The 22,589-nt window shown below is 38.0% G+C and overlaps 2 protein-coding genes and 1 pseudogene across 2 annotated transcripts; all 3 read right to left on the reverse strand.

The window, feature by feature from the left end:
- Positions 1-165: 165 nt before the first annotated feature.
- LOC120737181 lies at positions 166-4,332 on the reverse strand (annotated as a pseudogene).
- A 3,520-nt stretch (positions 4,333-7,852) lies between these two features.
- On the reverse strand, positions 7,853-9,793 carry LOC120737180 (cytochrome P450 2G1-like). Its single transcript, XM_040037740.1, has 3 exons — positions 9,625-9,793; positions 9,334-9,483; positions 7,853-7,965 (listed from the first exon to the last, which is right to left on the reverse strand). Exons 1-3 carry the CDS (start codon positions 9,761-9,763, stop codon positions 7,907-7,909), a joined length of 348 nt encoding a protein of 115 aa, XP_039893674.1. The 5' UTR covers positions 9,764-9,793; the 3' UTR covers positions 7,853-7,906.
- A 1,165-nt stretch (positions 9,794-10,958) lies between these two features.
- On the reverse strand, positions 10,959-17,570 carry LOC120737171 (cytochrome P450 2G1-like). The gene is made up of 9 exons (XM_040037723.1): positions 17,380-17,570; positions 17,048-17,210; positions 16,757-16,906; positions 13,759-13,919; positions 12,774-12,950; positions 12,432-12,573; positions 12,100-12,287; positions 11,832-11,973; positions 10,959-11,659 (listed from the first exon to the last, which is right to left on the reverse strand). Exons 1-9 carry the CDS (start codon positions 17,545-17,547, stop codon positions 11,478-11,480), a joined length of 1,473 nt encoding a protein of 490 aa, XP_039893657.1. The 5' UTR covers positions 17,548-17,570; the 3' UTR covers positions 10,959-11,477.
- Between the last annotated feature and the right edge of the window lie 5,019 nt (positions 17,571-22,589).

Raw genomic sequence — 22,589 nt, forward strand, 5'->3', positions numbered from 1 at the left:
CTTTTCACATAATGATTAATAAAATTTCCCATTCATCAATGAAATTACTTCATATGGATCTCTTCTCGTGGTTTATTGTATGATTAGGATGCTTTCTTTAAAAACAAGAGATTTCATGGAAAGATAGGTGGGAAAAGAAAATATACCACACCGAACAACATTGGATATGCTGTAAACAAGATGATAGAATTTATATAGACAGAAAAACACACTGAAGCACGGGGCATGAAAATTGATCATAACAGCTAGTGATATCAGTCTTAAAAGTTTAGAAGATTGAAAACCCAGACTATAGTTTAAATCAGCATTACTACCGGGGTGTTGCAATAATTGTGTATCTGCGAGGCACATTGGCAAAGCCACTGTACTCAGGGCTGAGGTCTATGCTGTCAGGCCCGCCAGGGCAAGAGAAAGTGAAATGTTGCAGCAGTGACACCAGGAAGAGGAAAATCTCCATGCGAGCGAGAGACTCTCCAACGCAAGATCTCTTTCCTGGAAGAAGAGCATAAATAAGCCAATGAGAAAAACAATATACATCTAACTGTGATGGAAAAAAAGATTGTTTTATGATTCTTCTCTTCACAGAAAAATCTTACTCAGAATATTCCAGGAAAGGGCATAATGCCACAAAAATGTGTTAATAAAGTAGATCCAATGAGGAGCACATTTTCTAAAGGCGTGGAGGATAGAAGGAAATGTGCATCATTACCTGCAGAGAAGGGCAGAAATGCAGGGTTTTTCTTAAAGTTCCCATTGTTGTCCAGAAAGTGCTGGGGGTTAAAAGACCGTGGAGTTGCCCACCGTTTTTCATCTTTTAGCACAGAGTGCAACAAGGGAATAATTAGTGTATCCTGTTGAGAAAAGATGTTCAAACAGATGGGACATTTCTTATCTGGGAACATTCTGCATAAACAGCACTAAAATAGATTACATCAAAATACCTTGGGAATTGTGTAACCCCTGAAAGAAATGTCATGTAGTGCATAGTGAGGGATGCTCAAGGGGATAATATCTAGAAAACGTTGAATTTCATGGAGGACTGCGTCTGTATATGGAAGGGACTTCTTGTCTTCCATACAAGGGCAACGCTGTCCAACTAGAGTGTCAATTTCCTGCTGAATGGTCTCTTTGGAATGAGAAGAAAATTGCAACATAATTAGTGGAGAAAGCTCTAAAGTCAGTAGCAAATCAGCAAAAAATAAGATTAAATAAAGACTTTCAAATATTTTAGTGCTGCTTTACATAGATTTCTGGAGTGAACAATTAACACGAATTACCAATTATAATGTCATTCAGTCTGAAGTTTTATTTATTTTTAAGAGAAGAAAATCATCAGAGCAAGTGTGCAGAATTTCATTTGCTTTCTGTTTCTACCTTGTATTTGGGGGTATTTGATCAGAACATTTAATGCATATCTGATAGTTGAGCTGGTGGTTTCAGTTCCTGCCAGATAAAGATTCAACACTGTTGACACCAAGTTGTCATAGTGGAACTGGCTTGTAGGAATGTGCTTTTCCAGAAAGTAAAAACAATTTTATCAGTTTAACAATACAACCTCAAGATTAAAATTAAAGACTTTAAAATGCACTTGCAGGGGAATACCAATGCAAAGGAATTGTCTTATAATAGGGGGCATGCACATTTGTGAAAGAACAATTATCAGCAGTAAATAAAAGAAGCCTAAGTGAGGTAATTCACAAAGATTTAGTCTGGTTATTAAATTTAGTTCTGTCACACCTTATTGAGTCTTAGGAGGAAGCAGTCAATGTAATCTCTGGGTGAACTTGCGTCCAGTGTGTCCTGATGTTCTTGGATTTTATTCATAATAAATGCTCTCATCTCCTCAAGTTTGGCAAACACATTGTGATGTGAACCTGGCAACCACTCCATCAACCGTGGGAAGATATTATAGAGCTGTGATGAGAGAAAAAAAAAAAAGACTCGATTGCTGTGTTGCAATGTTGCTGAACTCTAGCTATTATTTGGGCACATTTGGTTTTTAATTGAATCACTCACCCGCCATGCCAGTTTCATGTTATTGTTACTTTAGCTTTTACCTGGCCCTGAGAACTGCTGCCAAATTTCAAGGTGTCTGAGATGATCTGCAGAAGGTATAGGAAGTGTTTATCATCATAACTGAAGCGCTGGCCAAACACCAAACAGCAGATAACATTGGACACGGTGCAGCTCAGGAAGAAGGTTGGATCAAAGGGTTTAGCTAAAAAAAAGAAAAGAAAGAAAGACATTCATCAGTGTCACCCATGAAACAACAAACCGACACTAGTCAGGAGTCAACAATTTTCATTATAGTCCTGTTTTATTATTATCAAGAATTATATGAATACTTAAAACAGTTGCAACAACGACACTCATTCAAAAATATATGTTTATTTGTGTTAAATGCTTTTTTTAAGTTTAAGGTACATTTTTAAATGTTAATAACTAATTTTGTATTTTATTTGAAGCAGTAGGGCATGCAAAGATTAAAATTGTAGAATCAGTATTCTAACAGAGACATTACAAAAAGTCCCTGTGTAAGAAAACGCCTGCAGATGATAGGAAATTGTCTTTTGTTACTCAGTAATCCAGCAGAAAACTAAAGAGCATCATGACAACTGACACGTACAACAGCCCTGAGAAACTGTGAACTTTAAAATTTACTGATATTTACTGGGAATTGGGCTTACCAGCAGTCAAAATCGCATCAAAAATATATGACACTGTTTTACCTGAGAGCTTTTAGGATGATGTAAAAATAGGCAACATTTACTTATATGTGTACAAAAACAGATCCAAAAATTACGGTGTTTCTGGAGCAACTTTTGATTTATTTACAACTTGATAATCACATGATTTGTGACTGCAAATCACTTAGTGTTGGTCAAAAAACAAACAGCAAGTCACAATGGACATGGTGCAAAAGCTCAAATGTACAACATCATTTAGTTTAGTTTATTTTGAATGTGTGAATATTTGTTTATAACTCTGTATATGACAAACTGAACACACAAGACAAGCACAGTCACCTTTCCATATTCTATACCAACCATTCATCTTTTTAATGCAGCCCACCAGATGACTGCTCTCCTCCTGGATCCACTCTTCCATTCCTTTACATCCCATCCCAAAGTCTTTCAAAGTTGTCAGGGTAAACCTTCGTAGCTGTTGCCAACACTCTCCATTGCTAACACCCAAACCTTTTGAAAGGTAGAAGTAACGCATAGTTTCATAAACATGACCTTCACAAAAAAGACACATTGTAACATTAAATCCTCTATATTACCGTAGCCTTTGGAAGCTTTGAAAAGTAACGGGATAGGTCCTCGGCCAGAGAAGTCATCTGCTTGGTCCACCAGCGCCTCCTTCACAGCATCATACCCCTAACAAAATCACTGTGCGTTGGGGGCCCAGATACATAGTCATCACCGAGCCATAATTATCACTGAGCTGAAGGGTTAAATGGAAAAATGAGTGAGCTTATACAGACATACCAATCCCTGGGACCTTTAACACCAAAGCATAATCCTATGCCACAAGCAATGAAATATTTTGACAATCAGTTGAGGCTGATGTCTGTAAATAAATAAATAATGGTTTACTGGTATACTATAATGCTGTCTTACACAATAAAAATAACAATCAGCTTAGCGGTTTTTCCATAAGAATGCACAAAAACATGCACATACATACTGCAATCAAAACAGTCAGAACATTGTGTTAAACATTATGTGGGGGTTTATGTGTTAAGAAGTAATTCAGTCACCTTTAGCATAGTTTTGAATGGGGCCCTTTTGTCCATTTGTAGCACATTTCCGATGATAGGCAGGGCAGAGGGTCCGGGAGGTAAGGCAAGTTGCCTATGACTCTTGATGCTGAAAAGCTACAGTAACGTCAAGACAGCCCCTATTAAAATCAACGTGCCAGAAAACTCCATGATTTTCCAGGACAGAAACTCTTGCTGTTCCCTGGAGTTGAAATGGCTGAGAGATCAAAAGAGAACTAATAGAAATGCAGCCATTTACGCTGCTTGTCAGGCGCTGGTCAACCTTTTGCGTGGATTTCACGCTGTGCTGCGGAATGCTGTTGAGCAATATGCTCAGCCTTGTAGTCATACTTGAATCTGTCGGTTACATGTTTAATTTCAGATTGGTGTGAGAACAGTAAGTCCTGAAGGAAAATCCCTTTTTTATGCTTCTGTTACTAAACACCCACATGAGAGCGAAGGAAATCAGCTCTGCAGAAAATGCCACTGTACTGCAAGGAATAACCTTTGTCTTAGAGACAGTGGCAGCAACATTTGCATTATTCCATAGTAAATACGAAGCACCTTTTTGTTTAGCCTCCAATCTGTCATATCATCTGGGTTTATTTGAAAAGGTTAAACAAACAGAAAAAAGAACAAGTTACATTAATAAATACAGACGTAATCAAATGATCAAATAATGAGTTTCAGTACAAGTATTAAAGACTTTGTCGTTTGTGTTTAAAAAATAATTTTGTTTTTAGACTTGTAAAAATACGAGTTAGTATTTTCATTGAATAATTAAGAAATGTGAAAAAATGTAAACAACAAAAATGGGCACAGTTGACATATGAAAAGTCAGCCCTTTACTGTATAATTGAGCTAACAACAAACACCTCTTTGTTAGACATAGTACTTCCAGTCATATTAAATTGAGTGGAGCATCAGCAAAGAGGCAGCAAGAAAATATAATTTTGTGGTATTAAATATTTATATACATGAGCTGTCTTATTTAAATTACAATTTCCTTTCACAAGGAAATGCACAAGAGCAAGAACAGAACACATTCAGCAGACAAAAACAATAGAAAAAGAAACAAGATTCCACTAAAAATCGTGGGCGATCGTGGCTCAAGAGTTGGCAGTTTGTCTTGTAATCGGAAGGTTGCCGGTTCGAGCCCCGGCTCGGACAGTCTCAGTCGTTGTGTTCTTGGGCAAGACACTTCACCCGTTGCCTACTGGTGGTGGTCAGAGGGCCCGGTGGCGCCAGTGTCCGGCAGCCTGGCCTCTGTCAGTGCGCCCCAGGGCAGCTGTGGCTACAATGTAGCTGCCATCACCAGTGTGTGAATGGGTGGATGACTGAACGTGTAAAGTGCTTTGGGGTCCTTAGGGACTATGTAAAGCGCTATACAAATACAGGCCATTTACAAAAACACATAATAAAGGAATCTAGACTGACCACAGTTTGTAGTTTGTACCTGAAGCCAGTTCTATCAGGTTTAGTTTGTACATCAAAGGTTAAGTATTACAGTTGTAGTAAATAAATGGAAGAACAGGGGCAAGTAGTTTAAATCCTTCTTTCTTCTTTATACAAGTGATGTCATTGATATCTGTCAATATTTTTTTCCTGTTTTTTTAATTTTTGAATCAGTTACTGAATGTTCAATCAAGGTCTGCTATGAAGCTATGGTTATCAGTATTTTTAAGCCAAGAGTGAGCAAGAATAATATGGGTTCAGGTTAACAATATTTCTACTGGGTTTAATAGTATGTTCAAACATACAACCATACAAACAAGTAGCATTAGTCCAAGAATTAACCTTTGGAACAAATATCTTCTATGGAAGTGGTAGAGGACGTTGTGTTTATACATAAGCAGTGTCACTGCAGTGTTGCACAATTATGGATTTATTTAGATAACATAGGAGTTACATATTTAATTCTTTGATGACCACAACAGAAAAGTTAAAAGTTATTCAGCTATGCCAAAGTTGTTTCTTCCTTAGAACTGTCTTGTTTTGTAGGCTAGAACTGGTGGATTCTCTTCCAGCCAAGATCCGGCTTTGCAGACAGCAAGCTGTCATAATGTCCTGAGAGGACAAATTGGTAACACTGCTTTGACACTCAAAATAGAGCCAAAATTCAAAATACTCACTTTATCTTTTTCCTCAAGTTTTGTGGTGTTGTGTTTTGAATTTTTATTTTTGTTCGGCCTTTGTGATTTTGGTTCCTCTCCCTATCTGTCTCCCATTGTCAGGTTTCTGCCATGTTATGTTAAATGAGAGTTTTGTAATTGTTAAGTGTGTCTTTTGTTGTTCCCTATCTTACTTTGTCAGATGGTCCAAAATTTTTATTTTTTTAAAGTCACATGGATTAGTGTTAGCCAGGGGACTGAAAGAGTCTAATTTGAGCAGTTTGCAGTTCATCTAGTTGAAGGGTTATATTTATCTAATATCTAATGTTAAGTATCAACTGGATCATGAAATGTACCTTTAAATGGAAGAATAGATGACAGGTATTCTAGAAGCTTTGTGAATAACAATTGATGTTTCTTTCTCCTTGATTAAAGTGAGACCCACTAGTCTTGTTATTAAGCAAATAATAAGTAATTATTGATATAACACAGTTACATATTACAAGTTAACTGCAGACTGCAGACATGGTGCTTCAGCAGCATGATGACAATGACAATGCAAAATGTCTTCATGGTGAAGACCAGAAATGAAGGTTTGACCATTTTGGGGATCGGCCCGAGTTTCGCCTTAATCGACAACAAAGTAAAGCTAGTTTTCGGCTACGAGCCCGACACGGAACCCGACGTATTAGCCAGAGGTCCCTTTACTACAGTTCGGAGCCGTGGACCTGTTTTATATACACGTGGAATAGTTTTCTATACGAGATTGCTGCAGAAAGTGCAGCCTTACCTAATGTCCACCTTATATTAACCTCCTAAGACCCGAACTCTTTCATGGCATGCATTTTTAATTTCTCTTTCCTATTTGGGCAGATTGGGACCTGATGAATGTAAAAACAAAGAATTTCCAGATTTTATTTTATTTTATTTTATTTTTTTTACATGATTTTTGTTTCTGAGAAAAATGAGATCCACATATGAGGACCCCAAAGCGCTTTACACAACCAGTCATCCACCCATTCACACACACATTCGCACACTGGTGATGGCAAGCTACATTGTAGCCACAGCCACCCTGGGGCGCAGTGACAGTATTCAGAATACGTTACTCTCATTGAGTAACGTAACGGAATATGTTACAAAATACATTTTGGGGCATGTATTCTGTAATCTGTAGTGGAATACATTTTAAAAGTAACCTTCCCAACACTACAAGTTGGTAATATTTTTTGTGTATTCCTACCCTGTATTTTGGGGTGTTTAATCAGCACAGTGAGAGCTCAGGGTGTAGCTGGTGGTCTCTGTTCCAGCAACAAACAGATTCAATACAGTAGAAACCAAGTTGTCGTAGTTGAACTCACTTGAGGGATTGTCCTTTTCCTAAGGAGACAAATTAGGAATATTGTTGTCTCAAAACAAATTACAAAAAAAAAATAAACTAAATGCCTTTTCAGCAGCAGGCAACAGACCCACTTGAAATATAGTTTGAATAAATAATACATATTTGAATGCATCATCTCTACTGAAAAAGTCCTAAGTGTCCTTAACAAAGCAACTGATCCTTCAGTTCTTTCCAACCTGATTAATTCTGATGAGGAAGCAGTCAGTGAAGCCTCTGGGGGAGCTGGAGTCCAGGGTCTCTTTGTGCTCTTGGATTTCCCTCTTGATAAAATCTCTGGCCTCCTTTACATGTCCAAAAATAGTTTGGTGGTAGCCAGGAAGATGGTCCATGATCCAGGGAAAGATGTTGTACATCTTCCGGGGAAAAACACAACAGCTTTATTTGTTTAAAGACGTGTGGAAACATGCAATAAATTTTATTGTGTATCAATTTTTTGGACAACACACTTCAGGTTTGTTGGTTTGGAGGTAATAATGCAGAACTATTCAATCAGTATGTTTGTCTTTTTTTTTTATTATGCCCACTGACCTGACCAAGAGGACTACTGTTAAACCTTGTGACCTTAGGCATGATGGTCAGAAGGTGCAGGAACTGCTTGTCTTCAAAACTGAAGCATTCCCCAAAAACCAGTCAGCAGATCACATTAGAAACAGTGCTGCTTAACAAAAATTGGGGGTCAAATGGTTTACCTGGAGAAAAAAGGAAAGTTGGAAATAGTTAGCAAAGTTACGAATTACAAATACAACTATGTGAAATCTTTATTTAAATAAATCATCTCATTTAGCTTATAGTTTCTCTTTGAAGAAAGATTTGACAATGAGAAACAGTCTCAACAATCAACACAAGAGAGCATTATGATTAACATAAGAAAAATATCCACCTTAATCAATTGAAGTCAACTAAAGCTAATTAACATATGATGATAACATGAAGTTCAATAATGAAGTCATCTGTCTGGATTTCTGGGCTTTTGGACTGCAACTCTTTTCTTTTTCTCACTTCCGCTTTCCTGTTTTTAAATCGAATTCTTTCATCATCACAATGATTCAATAATTTGATTTGTTTTTCTATAAATTTCTAATAAAAAAGTCTCTAATCAATGTGCTTTAAATCACAGTGTGTTTCTGTCATTTTACCTTTCGAATTCCCCCTCAGCCATGTCCATTTTATCATTGTTGCTGATCCAAATCTCCAGCTGTGTTATTATTCCACCAGCATCGAGGCCCATAGGTATTGTGCTATTTTCTGCCATTGCTGAATTTCCACCCTTCTATATTAGAATCTACTTGCCAAACATGTTGTTGTACTTCACTGTCTGCTATGGAGTAAATACTTAAGTATTTGTTTTGGATTGTTTGTTTCTAGAATGTACTCCAGTAGTAATAGGGTGAACGTCTAACACAAGGAGCCACACACACACCTACAGCCTGGTTAGGATCAACAAATACACTGACACACATTTGTTTGTACTGTGAGAGGACTCTGAGGCTGCAAACTCTTCACATAAAGTATATAACTGTAAATCAGCATGGGTAATTTAATCTTTTCCAAGCGCATCAGTCATGTCACAGCAAGCTGACGTTATAAATGATACTTTAGTGTTTTGGCAGGATATGCAATACTTTATGTTTTCTATGCAAAGATTAAAGAGTTCAGACAAAACAGGATTTGTACATGAATTACAAAATCTGATAGTTGTAGACTTCGCCATATGTTACTAAATTATTTGATGTATTTTATCAAAATGTTAATGCGTGATTGGTGCATTTTGTTACATATTTAGTTTTGTTTCCCTAGCCTCTCTTACTACCACAACCTATTTCTTGTGCAGGCACAAATGAAGAGTTTTGTAGTGTTTCCATGAAATGTTCTTGTTAATTATGTTTCCTTTTTTTCAAAGTGACAGTAACTTCTCCGGTAAATATTGAATTGAACATTTTTTGGTCATATTCAAGCTACTGTACTGGAAAAAGAGTGAAAGACTCGAGCAGTGATTGAGGGAAAAAGAAAAACAGCAGTCCTTTTTCAAATCCACCCTCAACATGTTGAAAACGCACCTTTAAATGTACGTATGTGAACCCTCAAGTGTTCGCTGACTTCTTGGATCCATTCTTCCATCCCCTTGCGTCCCATCCCAAAGTCTCTCAGGGTTGTGAGTGTGAAGCGTCGCAGCTGGCGCCAGCGCTCCCCATTACTGATTGCTAAACCTGAGAAGATGAAATGTCAAGATTAGGAAAAACTTTTACACAAACTGTTATTTGAAATTTCTTTATTTTCATGTAAAGTTGACTTAGAGTCATGCCAAAGAAATCACTCGTCTTGAAAAATGATATATGGTGTCTTGTTACCATAACCGTTGGTAGCTTTGAACAGAAATGGTACAGGCATTCTGCCTGTGAAGTCATCTGCCTGATCCACCAAGGCTTCTTTCACAGCATCATACCCCACCAGAACCACTGTCCGCTGCCAGCCCATGTACAGCGTCATCACAGGACCATAGGTTTCACTGAACTAAGACAAAGTTAAGAAGAAAAAAACCTTTTTTGTATTCATGCAACGTCAGCACACAGCTAAAATAAAAATCCAGAACAGTAATGGAGTGTGCCCTTGAGACTGAAGAAGTCACTTGGATGAGTGACGAAACGTTTCTCCCACAAAACGCTACGTCCAGATGAACAGAATCCACTTTTGGGGAGTGTGCCCTTGTTTATTCTTAAGTTACTGAACAATTTAACAATATGAAAAATCCTGGAGGTCCTGGAGGCAGGCGATACTTCCTTCTTTTTACACTAAACAGCCACAGCAGAGCTAAGATTAGCCCTGCCAAGATCACTGTGGCAGAAAACTCCATAACGTTGTATTTTGTATTTTTGTCCTTCCTTATATACCTACTTTCTCTCTGTGATTGGCTTCTGTAGCTAGTTTATATTTAACAGAGGTTTGGCTGGTTGGACACACATGATCAATGTGATGTTTTAATCTTGTGCACCTTAGCACACTTTTACCTCATTAACGATGCTCATTGACAAAAAGATGTTGCAACATTTGATTTGAATAGTCAAAAGTCAAAACATGTAAACCATCCTCATTTGTCAGTCTACACTGCCCTCTACTGGAATCAAGATTTGGCCCACACACTGCTCTGGCACCTGTTTGAACATTTACACGCTGTCTGCAACAGCATACGTAACTATTATAAAATAGGTTCAGTTTCTAATACAAATCTGCTCTCTTACCAAACCAATCAACTCTGTGAAATGAATCCAAGCAATCCAATACTGTGCTTCACTCGTAGAAACATAAAATATGTTTACAGTGAATGCTGTTAAAGTAGTAAATACTTATGATCTAAATTTGAAAGGAACATTTCACAAAAATCTTTGTCAGACTTTATTTGGATTGTTTATTTTCTTTTTCATATGAAACTGGGTTTACCTGCTCAGCACTAAGGAGAAACATAGTGATTACAATTTAATGTTCAAGACTAGGTGTTTACATAAAAACATATGCTTTGTTGACAGGCCTAAAGTAATTTGTACAAGCTATTAGTTAACTTATAAGAGAGTTGGCAGGAGCACCGCATTAGAGCACAGGTGAGCCATGTGATCTTCCTGTTCACCTTAGTACACCTATTTCTCATTTCATTGCCAAACAGCTATTACAACATTTGACCTGATTTCTATAATCAAAACATGTAAAACAGCTCCGTCCTCTTCACCAAGATTGCAGGTTAATGATTCACAGGAATGACTCAGGGCGTGGATATTCTTTATCATCAACTCTGGAAGACTTGTTGAAATTATTATATAAAACCTATGAGTAACTTTATCGTGTTTCTGTGTTTGTGTTTTGACAAAAAAAAAAATGAAAGAAACAAAAAAACAACAACAACAACAACAATTTGTCAGTAAATTCACTATTTAGTTTAAAACACTACAGAAACTCTTAGAACTTAGATTCAGCACATTATTTGAAATCATGCCTTCCCAGCTAAAACCCCACATCTCACTTATATTATTATTATTTCATGTCTTTTTTCTATATCACAGACATAACAGCAAAAATTGATTGCACATTCATTTAACTCTACTTTTAATTGTACATTTAATGTTACTGCACCACATTAACGCAATGCAGCATGTTGTAGAGATCCATGTCAGTCATAGTGCTGCAAATGATGACAGACTGAGTGGCTCTCATTTTAACGTGCTGTAGCTATGATTTGATGACTTCGAGGTAAATTGGCAAAGCTGCTGTACTCTGGATCGAGGTCTACACTGTCAGGGCCTCCTTCACAGGAAAAGGTGAAATCCTGCAGCAGTGAGACTACGAAGATAAAAAGCTCCATACGAGCAAGAGACTCGCCAACACACGCTCTCTTCCCTGTAAAGACACACAATCACAAATCACTCTATGGTAACCAAAATTGCTTGTACTTATTATTTTAGGGTTTCTACCTTACTATAATAAGTGCCTTGAGGCCAGGTTAGCTGATTTATATAGAGCTACAGCTGAAAATTGTATAATTTATCAACTGTGTCAGGACTTTATGTACCTGCAGAGAATGGCATGAATGCAGGATTTTTCTTGAAGTTGCCGTTATGGTCCAGGAAGTGCTGGGGATTGAAGAACCTGGGAGTGGCCCATTGCTTTTCCTCTTTCAGCACAGAGTGCAAGAAAGGAATAATTACAGTGTCCTGTTCAGAACAAATATGTTGTTAGTCTATTGATGCTTTTAATACTTTTGACATTAACCCCTGACATGATGCACGATGGACTTAATACTGACTGTAATACGTATAATGTCTTGGAATTAAGAATACCTTTGGGATTGTATAACCCCTGAAGGATATGTCATTCAGTGCGTAGTGAGGTATGCTGAAGGGCACAATGTCAAGAAAACGTTGGACCTCATGGATGACAGCATCTGAAAATGGGAGGGACTTCTTGTCGTGCATCCTGGGACAACGATCTTTTCCAATTACAGTGTCAATCTCTTGCTGCATTTTCTCTGGACAAAGCAAAACAAAAACTATAACCGCTCTGATCTGTTTGTAATGGCTGCTAAGTTTTAGATTCACAAACAGACTTATCCCTAACTATAATATATTTAGGGCTAAAAGCAAGTTGGTAATACTTTTTTCTGTACACCTACCCTGTATTTTGGGGTATTTAATCAGCACAGTGAGAGCATATCTCAGGGTGGAGCTGGTGGTCTCTGTTCCAGCAACAAACAGATTCAGTACAGTAGAAACCAAGTTGTCATAATTGAACTCACTTGAGGGATTGTCCTTTTCCTAAGGAGACAAATTAGGAATATTGTTGTCTCAACAGAAACCAAATTTAAAATACTCAAATGCCTTTTTAGCAGCACATAACAGACCAGCTCGAAATATAGTTTAAATAATTCCAACCTGTTTAATGCAAATACGGAAAAAAGAACGACACAATGCAAAGTGCCCTAAACAAAGCAACTGATCCTTCAGTTCTTTCCAACCTGATTAATTCTGATGAGGAAGCAGTCAATGTAGTCTCTGGGGGAGCTGGGGTCCAGTGTCTGTTTGTGCTCTTGGATTTTCCTCTCGATAAAATCTCTGGCCTCCTCTGCATGCCCAAAAATAGTTTGGTGGTAGCCAGGAAGATGCTCCATGATCCAGGGAAAGATGTTGTGCATCTTCAGGAGGGAAAAACACAGCAGCTTTATTTGTCTATAGACGTATGAAAATATGCAATCAGTATTACTGAGTATTAATTCTTTAGACAACACACTTCATGTCAGGGACCTGGATCTGAGCGACCCAGGGTCCATGAGCAGCTATGGACTGATATAATATATTATGTATGTTGGCTGCACTGTGCTGCTGTTCTTGTGTGGATGTGTCTGTGAGTGAGCACTGGGTTTCAGGCAGGCCTGGTGGGTGTGTCCCGTCTGGAGACTGGCCACACCTAAAGCAGATGATCACACACACCTGCAGCTAATGAAGCCTAGTCGGGGAGCTACTTAAGAGTGTGGCTGAGCGCGTCTTGGTGTGGGATCGTTGTGTGAGACTCCACGTTAGTGGGCTTCGTGAGCCAAGTTAAGTGAGTGCATGCCTGCAGTGGTTGAGTGTCCTGACAGGTTGCTTCTTTGTTATTTTCTCCAGGAAGGAGCATGGAAGACAAGAGCAGCAAGCACTGGGTGCGCGGACACACAGGAGCAGAAGAGCACGGGCTTGTGGGTGGAAGATACGACATGGGAGTCAAGGGAACACACTGGGATTTATTATTCTGTGTATTATTTACACCACTGTAAATAAAGGCACTGTTTATCATAAAGAGTCTAGCATTTGGGTCCTCCTTCCTCACATCCCCACGGTTGGCCAGTGCTAACTGTGACACTTCAGCTTTGTTGGTTTGGAGGTAAAAAATGCAGAACTATCTGATCAGTATGTTTGTTGTATTTTTTTTTATATGTTAATTTTTTTGTAATTATGTCCACTGACCTGACCAAGAGGACTACTGTTGAACTTTAAGATCTTAGATATGATGGTCAGAAGGTGCAGGAACTGCTTGTCTTCAAAACTGAAGCGTTCCCCGAAAACCAGGCAGCAGATCACATTAGAAACAGTGCTGCTTAACAAAAATTGGGGGTCAAATGGTTTACCTGGAGAAAAAAGGAAAAAGACAGCTGAAAATGGCTATCAAAGTTCCAAATTAAAAATGCAAATGTTAGGTTTTTATTTAAATAAATCATCGAATTTAGTTTAGTTTCTTTTGAAGAAAGATTTGACAGTTAGAAACTTTCTGTCAGTGCGCTGGGTCTGTGACCCAGCATTTTCGAGTTCATGGTCTTTTTGTGAATTTTTTGTTTGGAATGATGCATCCACCCATTCGCTTCCGCTTATCCTTTTCAGAGTCGCAGGAGCCTATCCCAGCTGTCATAGGGCGAGAGGCAGGGTACGCCCTGGACAGGTCACCAGTCTGTCGCAGGGCCAACACACAGAGACAGACAACCATTCGCTCTCACATTCACTCCAGCATTCACACCAATGGGCAATTTGGGTTAATCAATTAACCTATCCCCACAAACTGTATGTCTTTGGATGGTGGGAGGAAGCCAGAGTACCCGGAGGTAACCCACGCAAACACATGCAAGAACATGCAAACTGCACACAGAAAGATCCCGGCCTGATGATGGAATTGACCTTCCTGCTGTGTGGCAACAGCTGACCACCGTGCAACTGTGCTGCACCATGGATGGGTGGTTGGCACTAAATAAAAGAAAAATAGAAAACTTCATGGATGTAGTTTTCTATTATTTAGTATTAACTTATTCTTAGCATTGGCAGTATGCTTAGTTATATTTGCTCCCATGTTGTCTGGTCCAGGTGTCTCGTGTCCCCTTCCTGTCCCATGTCTGTCCTTTCTGTCATGTCTCGTTCCCTCTTTCTCAAGTGCCCCTTGTTTAAGTCTCCCTCTCTCTCTAGTGCTCCCTCACTCTTGTTCTCCCTCGGTCCCTCTGTCTGTCTCTCATGTTTGCTTTCTCTTGAACCTTGTGTCAAGCTTGTGCTTTCCAGTTTACATCTCTCCACGTTTCCTGCTTTATTTTGACAGTCTTGTGTTCCATGTTCAGTATTAGTTGTGCTTGCCCTTTGGTGTCATGTTGATTTGTGTCAGCTGTGTTCCCCATATGTTTCCACTTCCCACATTACCCTTCTGTGTATTTAACTCCTCTGTCTCCCTTTGTTCACTGTCAGGTCGTCTGTTTTCCTCGCCTTATGATCCATGGATTTAATGTTGTCTTTAGTCTCAGTTTTTGCACGCTCTTTTTCATGTTAATGTTTTTCTTGTCTAGTCTTAGTGTTTCCCAGTTTAGGTTATAGTTTAGTTTTTGCCTTTGCCTTTTGCTTTTGTGTTTTCATCAGCCAAAATAAACAACTCGCTTTTTGTTGTACTCCAGTCTTGTTTCTTGTTATTCTGCTTCTTTGTCTGCTCCACAAATATACTGGCCATTCGGCTATTTACACTTTCACAACAACCAACAAAAGAGAGCATTACGATAAACAAAAAAAGTTCTTCACATTAATCAACTGAAGTCCACTAAGGTTAATTATCATATGATGATATCATGAAGTTCAATAATGAAATCATCTGTCTGGATTTCTGGGCTTTTGGATTGCAATTCTTTTCTTTTTCTCACTTCTGCTTTCCTCTTTTTAAATCGAATTCTTTCATCATCACGCTGATTCTCTAATTTGATTTGATTTTCATAACAAAAAAATCTCTGCTCTGTGTGCTTTAAATCTCAGTGTTTTTCTGTCATTCTACCTTTCAAAATCTCCCTCAGCCATGTCCACTTTATCATTGTTGCTCATCCAAGTCTCCAGCTGTGTTATTATTACCACCAGCATGTGCTATCTCCTGCCATTGCTGAATTTCCACCCTTCTATGTTGCTTCATTGGAATCTACTTGCCAAATACTTTGTTGTACTTCACTGTCTGCTATGGAGTAAATACTTAAGTATTTTTTTGGATTGTTTGTTTCTAGCATGTACCCCAGTAGTCACAAGGTTAACACAAAGCTAACACAAAGAGGCAGACAAACACACACCTACAGCCAGGTTAGGATGAACAAATACATTGAAACCCATTTGTTTGTACTGTGACAGGACTCTGAGGCTGCAAACTCTTCACATAAAGGCCCAGACTGACCAGAGAGCAGCATTACTCCATTATAGTGCAATTACACTTTAAGTATTAACAGCAGCATAGTTCCTAGGCATGGCACAAAATTATCTGTGTGTTCACGCCTACTTACTCTCTGTTATATAGGCCACTCTGTATAAACTGCTTTTGCTCCAAACTTGTGGTTAGATCATTAACTTTTATTGATAATATTCTCCTGAGACCTAGCCTATTCAGTTAGCTCCTCTGCAGCTGACACACAAATCACAAAAAAAGTTTGACTGAAAGATCCATTTTTCCTCAGTTTTCAGGTGGATATGACAATTGAAAGTAAATAATTTTATTAAAACATATAACTGTAAATTGGCATGGATAAGTTTATCCTTTCCAAGTGCATCACTCATGTCACAGCAAGCAGACGCTATAAACGATACTTTAGTGTTTTAGCATGTTATGCAATATTCCATGTCTTCTGTTCAAACGTTAAAGAGTTCAGACAAAGCAGGATTTGTATGTTAATTGCAAAATCTGATAGACTTCAAATGTTACTGAATTATTTGACATATTTTATCAACATTTTTATGTGTATTTGGTGCATTTTGTTACATATTTATTTTTGCTTCTTACTACAGCCTATTTCTTGTGCAGGACTCAATGCAATTCTGAGGTAAATATTGAATTGAAATCTTTTTTGTCATAGTCAAGCTACTGTACTGGAAAAAAAGAGAGAGAAACTTAAGCAATGATTGAGCAATGAATGATTTTTCAAATCCACCCTGTATGTAATACGTGCCCACACAATAGCTGCAAACGCACCTTTAAATGTACGTATGTGAACCCTCAAGTGTTCGCTGACTTCTTGGATCCATTCTTCCATCCCTTTGCGTCCCATCCCAAAGTCTCTCAGGGTTGTGAGTGTGAAGCGTCGCAGCTGGCGCCAGCGCTCCCCATTACTGATTGCTAAACCTGAGAAGATGAAATGTCAAGATTAGGAAAAACTTTTACACAAACTGTTATTTGAAATTTCTTTATTTTCATGTAAAGTTGATTTGGAGTCATGCCAAAGAAATCACTGGTCTTGAAAAATGATATATGGTGTCTTGTTACCATAGCCCTTGGTAGCTTTGAACAGAAATGGTACGGGCATTCTGCCTGTGAAGTCATCTGCCTGATCCACCAAGGCTTCTTTCACAGCATCATACCCCACCAGAACCACTGTCCGCTGCCAGCCCATGTACAGCGTCATCACAGGACCATAGGTTTCACTGAACTAAGACAAAGTAAAAAACCTTGTTTATATTTATGCAACGTCAGCATGCAGCTAAAATAAAAATCCAGAACAGTAATGGAGGGTGCTCTTGTTTATTCTTACTGAACAATTTAACAATATAAAAAATGTTAAAAATTAATAAATAAATAAATAAAAATTCCAAACTCACCTTAAGTATGCTTTTAAAAGGTACATTTTTGTCTATTTGTGGCAGGTTTCCTAGAAGAGGAAGTGGAGCAGGTCCTGGAGGCAGACGATACTTCCTTCTTTTTACACTAAACAGCCACAGCAGAGCTAAGATTAGCCCTGCCAAGATCACTGTGGCAGAAAACTCCATAACGTTGTATCATTTTTGTATTTTTGTCCTTCCTTATATACCTACTTTCTCTCTGTGATTGGCTTCTGTAGCTAGTTTATATTTAACAGGGGTTTGACTGGTTGGACACACATGACCAATATGATGCTGTAATCTTGTGCACCTTAGCACACTTTTACCTCATTAATGATTCTCATTGACAAAATCCTTTGCAATACTTGATTTGAATAATAAAGATAAAAACTTTGCTAGATTTAAATAGAAAATTGGTGTAAAATATCCATAACAATAATTGGCAATAATGTAAATTTGCTGCACTACACAACAAACTTGATAATGATGCCAACTAACACAAAATATAACCAGACCTTGTTGATAAGAACAACTGATAATAAAATCTCACATGAACGACAGTTATTTGACAGTCTACACTGCCCCCTACTGGAATCAAGATTTGACCCACAAACTGCTCTGACACCTGTTTGAACAGTTATATGCTGTTATATGCAGCATAGGCACATATAAACTAATAGTGAATGCTGTTAAAGTAGCAAATACTCATGATCTAAAAGCAGCATTTCACTAAATTATTCAATATCAAGTCTTTTTCAGACTTTATTTGGATTGTTTATTTTCTTTTTCATATGAAACTGGGGTTACCTGCTCAGCACTAACGAGAAACATAGTTTTGTTAAGTTTAAACAGCAATTACAATTTGATGTTCAAAAAACCTTTATGCTTTGTTGACACGTCTAAAGTAATTTGTACTAGCTGTTAGTTAACTTATAACTGGAACACATACTGTTTATATTTCATGCCTGTGCTTATTGGTTTGGTTCAATTTTGACCCGAGTCAAAAATTCCCTCATAATGTGTCTATAGTAAATGTTGAACTATGTATCCATTTAGAAACCAGTAACAAGTTACCTGAATTTAGTAAATGGATAATTAATTAATAATCCATTGAGTTCAGAGAGCAGAGAGAATGTATTTATATAAATTATGACACAATCTGATGTTCTATTTTATATGAAAGGATAACACTGATTAATGATTTAAATATGTTTTTTTAAAGTGGAAATGATTATAACATTCTTAAACATTCATATAAAGTTATATAATCATTATGACTGTTAAAGACAGGTATAACTGAATTATCATTAAATAAAATCCTTGCAACTGCAATTTATAATTATTAACAGCGAATAATATTTAGAAAGAACTTGATTTTTGCAAACTAAACCATTCAATGTCATGGACACTGTGTTCTGTGCCCACATTTACAGTATTGTATTCTTTGCAGTCAGCAGAAAACGTCTGGTTGGTTTCTTTATGATTATGTTCTCAGTCTTATAGTTTTGTTACCGTTTGGAATCTACTTTCTGCTTGTGGTTCATATTTAATTCTTTGTTTTTCAGTGTTTTGTGCCTCTCCTGTGTTCTCTTGAATTATGTCAAGACTTTTTCTCTGTCTCTTATTTTTCCTTATCATGTTACTTCCTGTTTTATTTTGGTAGTCTTTTGTTCTTTGTGTCTTGTGGCTGTTTTACCTCCTTTTGTCATTATCAGTGACTAGTTCCACATGTTCCCATCTTATCCCTATTCCCCAGGCCCCTGTGTATATATAGCTCTGTCTTTGTTTTACTCCTTATAACTTCCTGAGAATAAACACCTTCAAATTTGAAACTATTGCGTTCAGAAGGAATACCTCCAAGTCAGGGATGCATTACAGCCAAGTGGAAGAGTTTAAATATCTTGGGCTCTTGTTCACAAGTAATATGTAATAGGCTTCTCGGTTTTCTGAAGGTTGATGTACTAGCACTGGCAAGGAATTTAATTTCATGGAGTGAACCTGTGTATACAACAGCCTATCCTGCAGCTATTCTCCAGTGCGGGACGCAGACCCATCATCTTCATCGGGTGGAAGTAAGCATCGCAAGTGTTTGGAAGCAGGGAGGGGGGTGAGTGTGTGTCTGTTTCAGTGCACATGCATATGTATGCATGTGTGTGTGTGTCCCGTGTTCAACTGAGAGAGACCGTCCTTTCACCTGGTTAAGCAAAAAGTCAACAGTCCTCCAGCCGATGCAGGTGGCCTTGAGCCTTGAAGGATAGGGTCAGAGAGTCAAAACACAGTCTTGTAATCTGGGAGAAATTGTTGTGCCAGCCAGCCATTCGGCCTTGGAGCCTTCTGGCTGGCCCTGGGCAGCCACATGAAGATAATGGTTGTTTGGGTTAGGTTTAGTGCAAACAAACTGCATCCAATTTCGCAGCTGATCTAATGTCCATCACTGGTCCCCAGACCTATCGATTCCCTGTTGCAGAGTCTTGAGCTTCTCCAAGATCTTATCCATATTGTGTTCAATAAGCACAGTCCGAGTACTCATGGCCTTGCCCATCGCATCACCCAGAATGCGTCCACAACTATTTTCAGTTGCGGATGATAAAGGATTCAGAAAGTTTATTCATGCAGTGAATCCTATGCAATTCCAGGCAGGAAAACACTCCCAAAAAATCATCCCAGGCCTAAATGACAGAGAATGTGCATCTTCATTTTGTTTTTCATATTTTAATTTATATTTGATTGTATTGTGGTTTGCAGTGTTTTATGTTGTTTCACTTTACATTTGTTTAAAAGGAAAAAGCTGAAAATTTAAATAGTTAAAAGCTGAAATGTAAATAATTGGCTTTTGAATTTTATAATTTATTTCTTAAATTTTATGTGGAGTGAATAAATAAAAGTTTAATATTTAAGGTGGCACCTAGAGACAAAGCAATTACAAACTCCAAAACACGAACAAATATAGATAGATAGATAAAGTTATTGAGAAATTTAAAGCAGGCTTAGGCTACAAAAAGATTTCCCAAGACTTGAACATCCCATGGAGCACTGTTCAAGCCATCATTCAGAAATGGAAGGAGTATGGTACAACTGTAAACCTACCAAGACAAGGCCGTCCTACCTAAACTCACAGGGCGAACAAGGAGAGCGCTGATCAGAAATGCAGCCAAGAGGCCCATGGTGACTCTGGACGAGCTGCAGAGATCTACAGCTCAGGTGGGGGAATCTGTCCATAGGACAACTATTAGTCGTGCACTGCACAAAGTTGGCCTTTATGGAAGAGTGGCAAGAAGAAAGCCATTGTTAACAGAAAACCATAAGAAGTCCCATTTGCAGTTTGCCACAAGCCATGTGGGGGACACAGCAATCATGTGGAAGAAGGTGCTCTGGTCAGATGAGACCAAAATGGAAATTTTGGGCCAAAATGCAAACCTCTATGTGTGTCGGAAAACTAACTCTGCACATCAGTCTGAACACACCATCCCCACTGTCAAATATGGTGGTGGCAGCATCATGCTCTGGGGGTGCTTCTCTTCAGCAGGGACAGGGAAGCTGGTCAGAGTTGATGGGAAGATGGATGGAGCCAAATACAGGGCAATCATGGAAGAAAACCTCTTGGAGTCTGCAAAAGACTTGAGACTGGGGTGGAGGTTCCCCTTCCAGCAGGACAACGACCCTAAACATAAAGCCAGGGCAACAATGGAGTGGTTTAAAACAAAACATATCCATGTGTTAGAATGGCCCAGTCAAAGTCCAGATCTAAATCCAATCGAGAGTCTGTGGCAAGATCTGAAAACTGCTGTTCACAAACGCTGTCCATCTAATCTGACTGAGCTGGAGCTGTTTTGCAAAGAATGGGCAAGGATTTCAGTCTGTAGATGTGCAAAGCTGGTAGAGACAGACCCTAAAAGACTGGCAGCTGTAATTGCAGCAAAAGGTGGTTCTACAAAGTATTGAATTACACACACCCCACTTTGTAGTTATTTATTTGTAAAAAAATGTTTGGAATCATGTATGATTTTCGTTCCACTTCTCACATGTGCATCACTTTGTGTTGGTCTTTCACGTGGAATTCCAATAAAATTGATTCATGTTTGTGGCTGTAATGCGACAAAATGTGGAAAAGTTCAAGGGGCCTGAATACTTTTGCAAGCCACTGTATATAGACGTATCTGACAACCTGGTGCCTGACCAAGAAGATCAAACCTATGGCTAAGGCTTAGGGGTCCTACTACCCATACCCGACTCCACTCAACCTGAACCTGCCTTTCTTATATATAATGACGCAGGTGAGTTGTTTTGTCAAAAAAATGTGTGCAATTGCAAGAAGCTCCTTGGGAAATTTATTTTTATTCTACACACTGTTAACATATCCAGAGGATTATTTAAGTTAAATTTGCCAATACTTACTAGATGAGAATTTAAATTCACAAAGGTAACATATATTTTATTTGTATTTGGTGTAAGATACCGATCAATGTAAATAAATTAAAATAAAATAAAAGTTATCATAAGAATATTAAAATGTAATGTAATTGCTTCCACATATCTCATAAATCTTGCATGAAATTGAAAAATATATTATCTAAGCAGAATACTGATCCACGGCTGTGCAGTGTTATATTTCCAAGGTTGGCATGGTTTGCAATATTAAAGTAAAGTTATATTTTTTTATGGAGCCCTGCTAACGCTTCTGCTTGTTAGCCATGCACTGCAAACAGTTTGGGTGTCTGGACTGTTAGGAATTATTGTTATATGCCACCTGTAAAAGATTTAAGTCCAATAAATTTAAAACAAAAACAAAAAAAACCTAAAAAAAAAAATCTAAATATAAAAAAGCAGGAGACAGTCATTTTGATAACTGCCAACAGAAATGCAATTATTGTTTAAAAAAGCAAGTTTGAGACATACAATAAAAACATAAATAATTAATTAATTATTTAACATTAATAATAATTGTACAATTTTAATAAGAGCTTAAAATAAATGTTAGTCAGTTTCCTTACTCGCAACTGATCTTGGTCATGTTGAATTCGACCATAAAAACTTGTGGTCACAACCATAACATTCAACAATACATGTTAAAAATGAGCAACTACAATGCTAAATACTCCAAATCCAAAAGAATAAACATAAATCTTTTGCCACAAGTTATTATTTACACCAGAATGAGTTCATCATCTTCTGGAATTTCCACAGAAGAGATGCTGACTCCCCCTTAGACA

The sequence above is a fragment of the Simochromis diagramma genome, unplaced genomic scaffold, assembly GCF_900408965.1.
Source record: "Simochromis diagramma unplaced genomic scaffold, fSimDia1.1 OVJJ01000463.1, whole genome shotgun sequence".
Lineage (NCBI taxonomy): Eukaryota > Metazoa > Chordata > Actinopteri > Cichliformes > Cichlidae > Simochromis > Simochromis diagramma.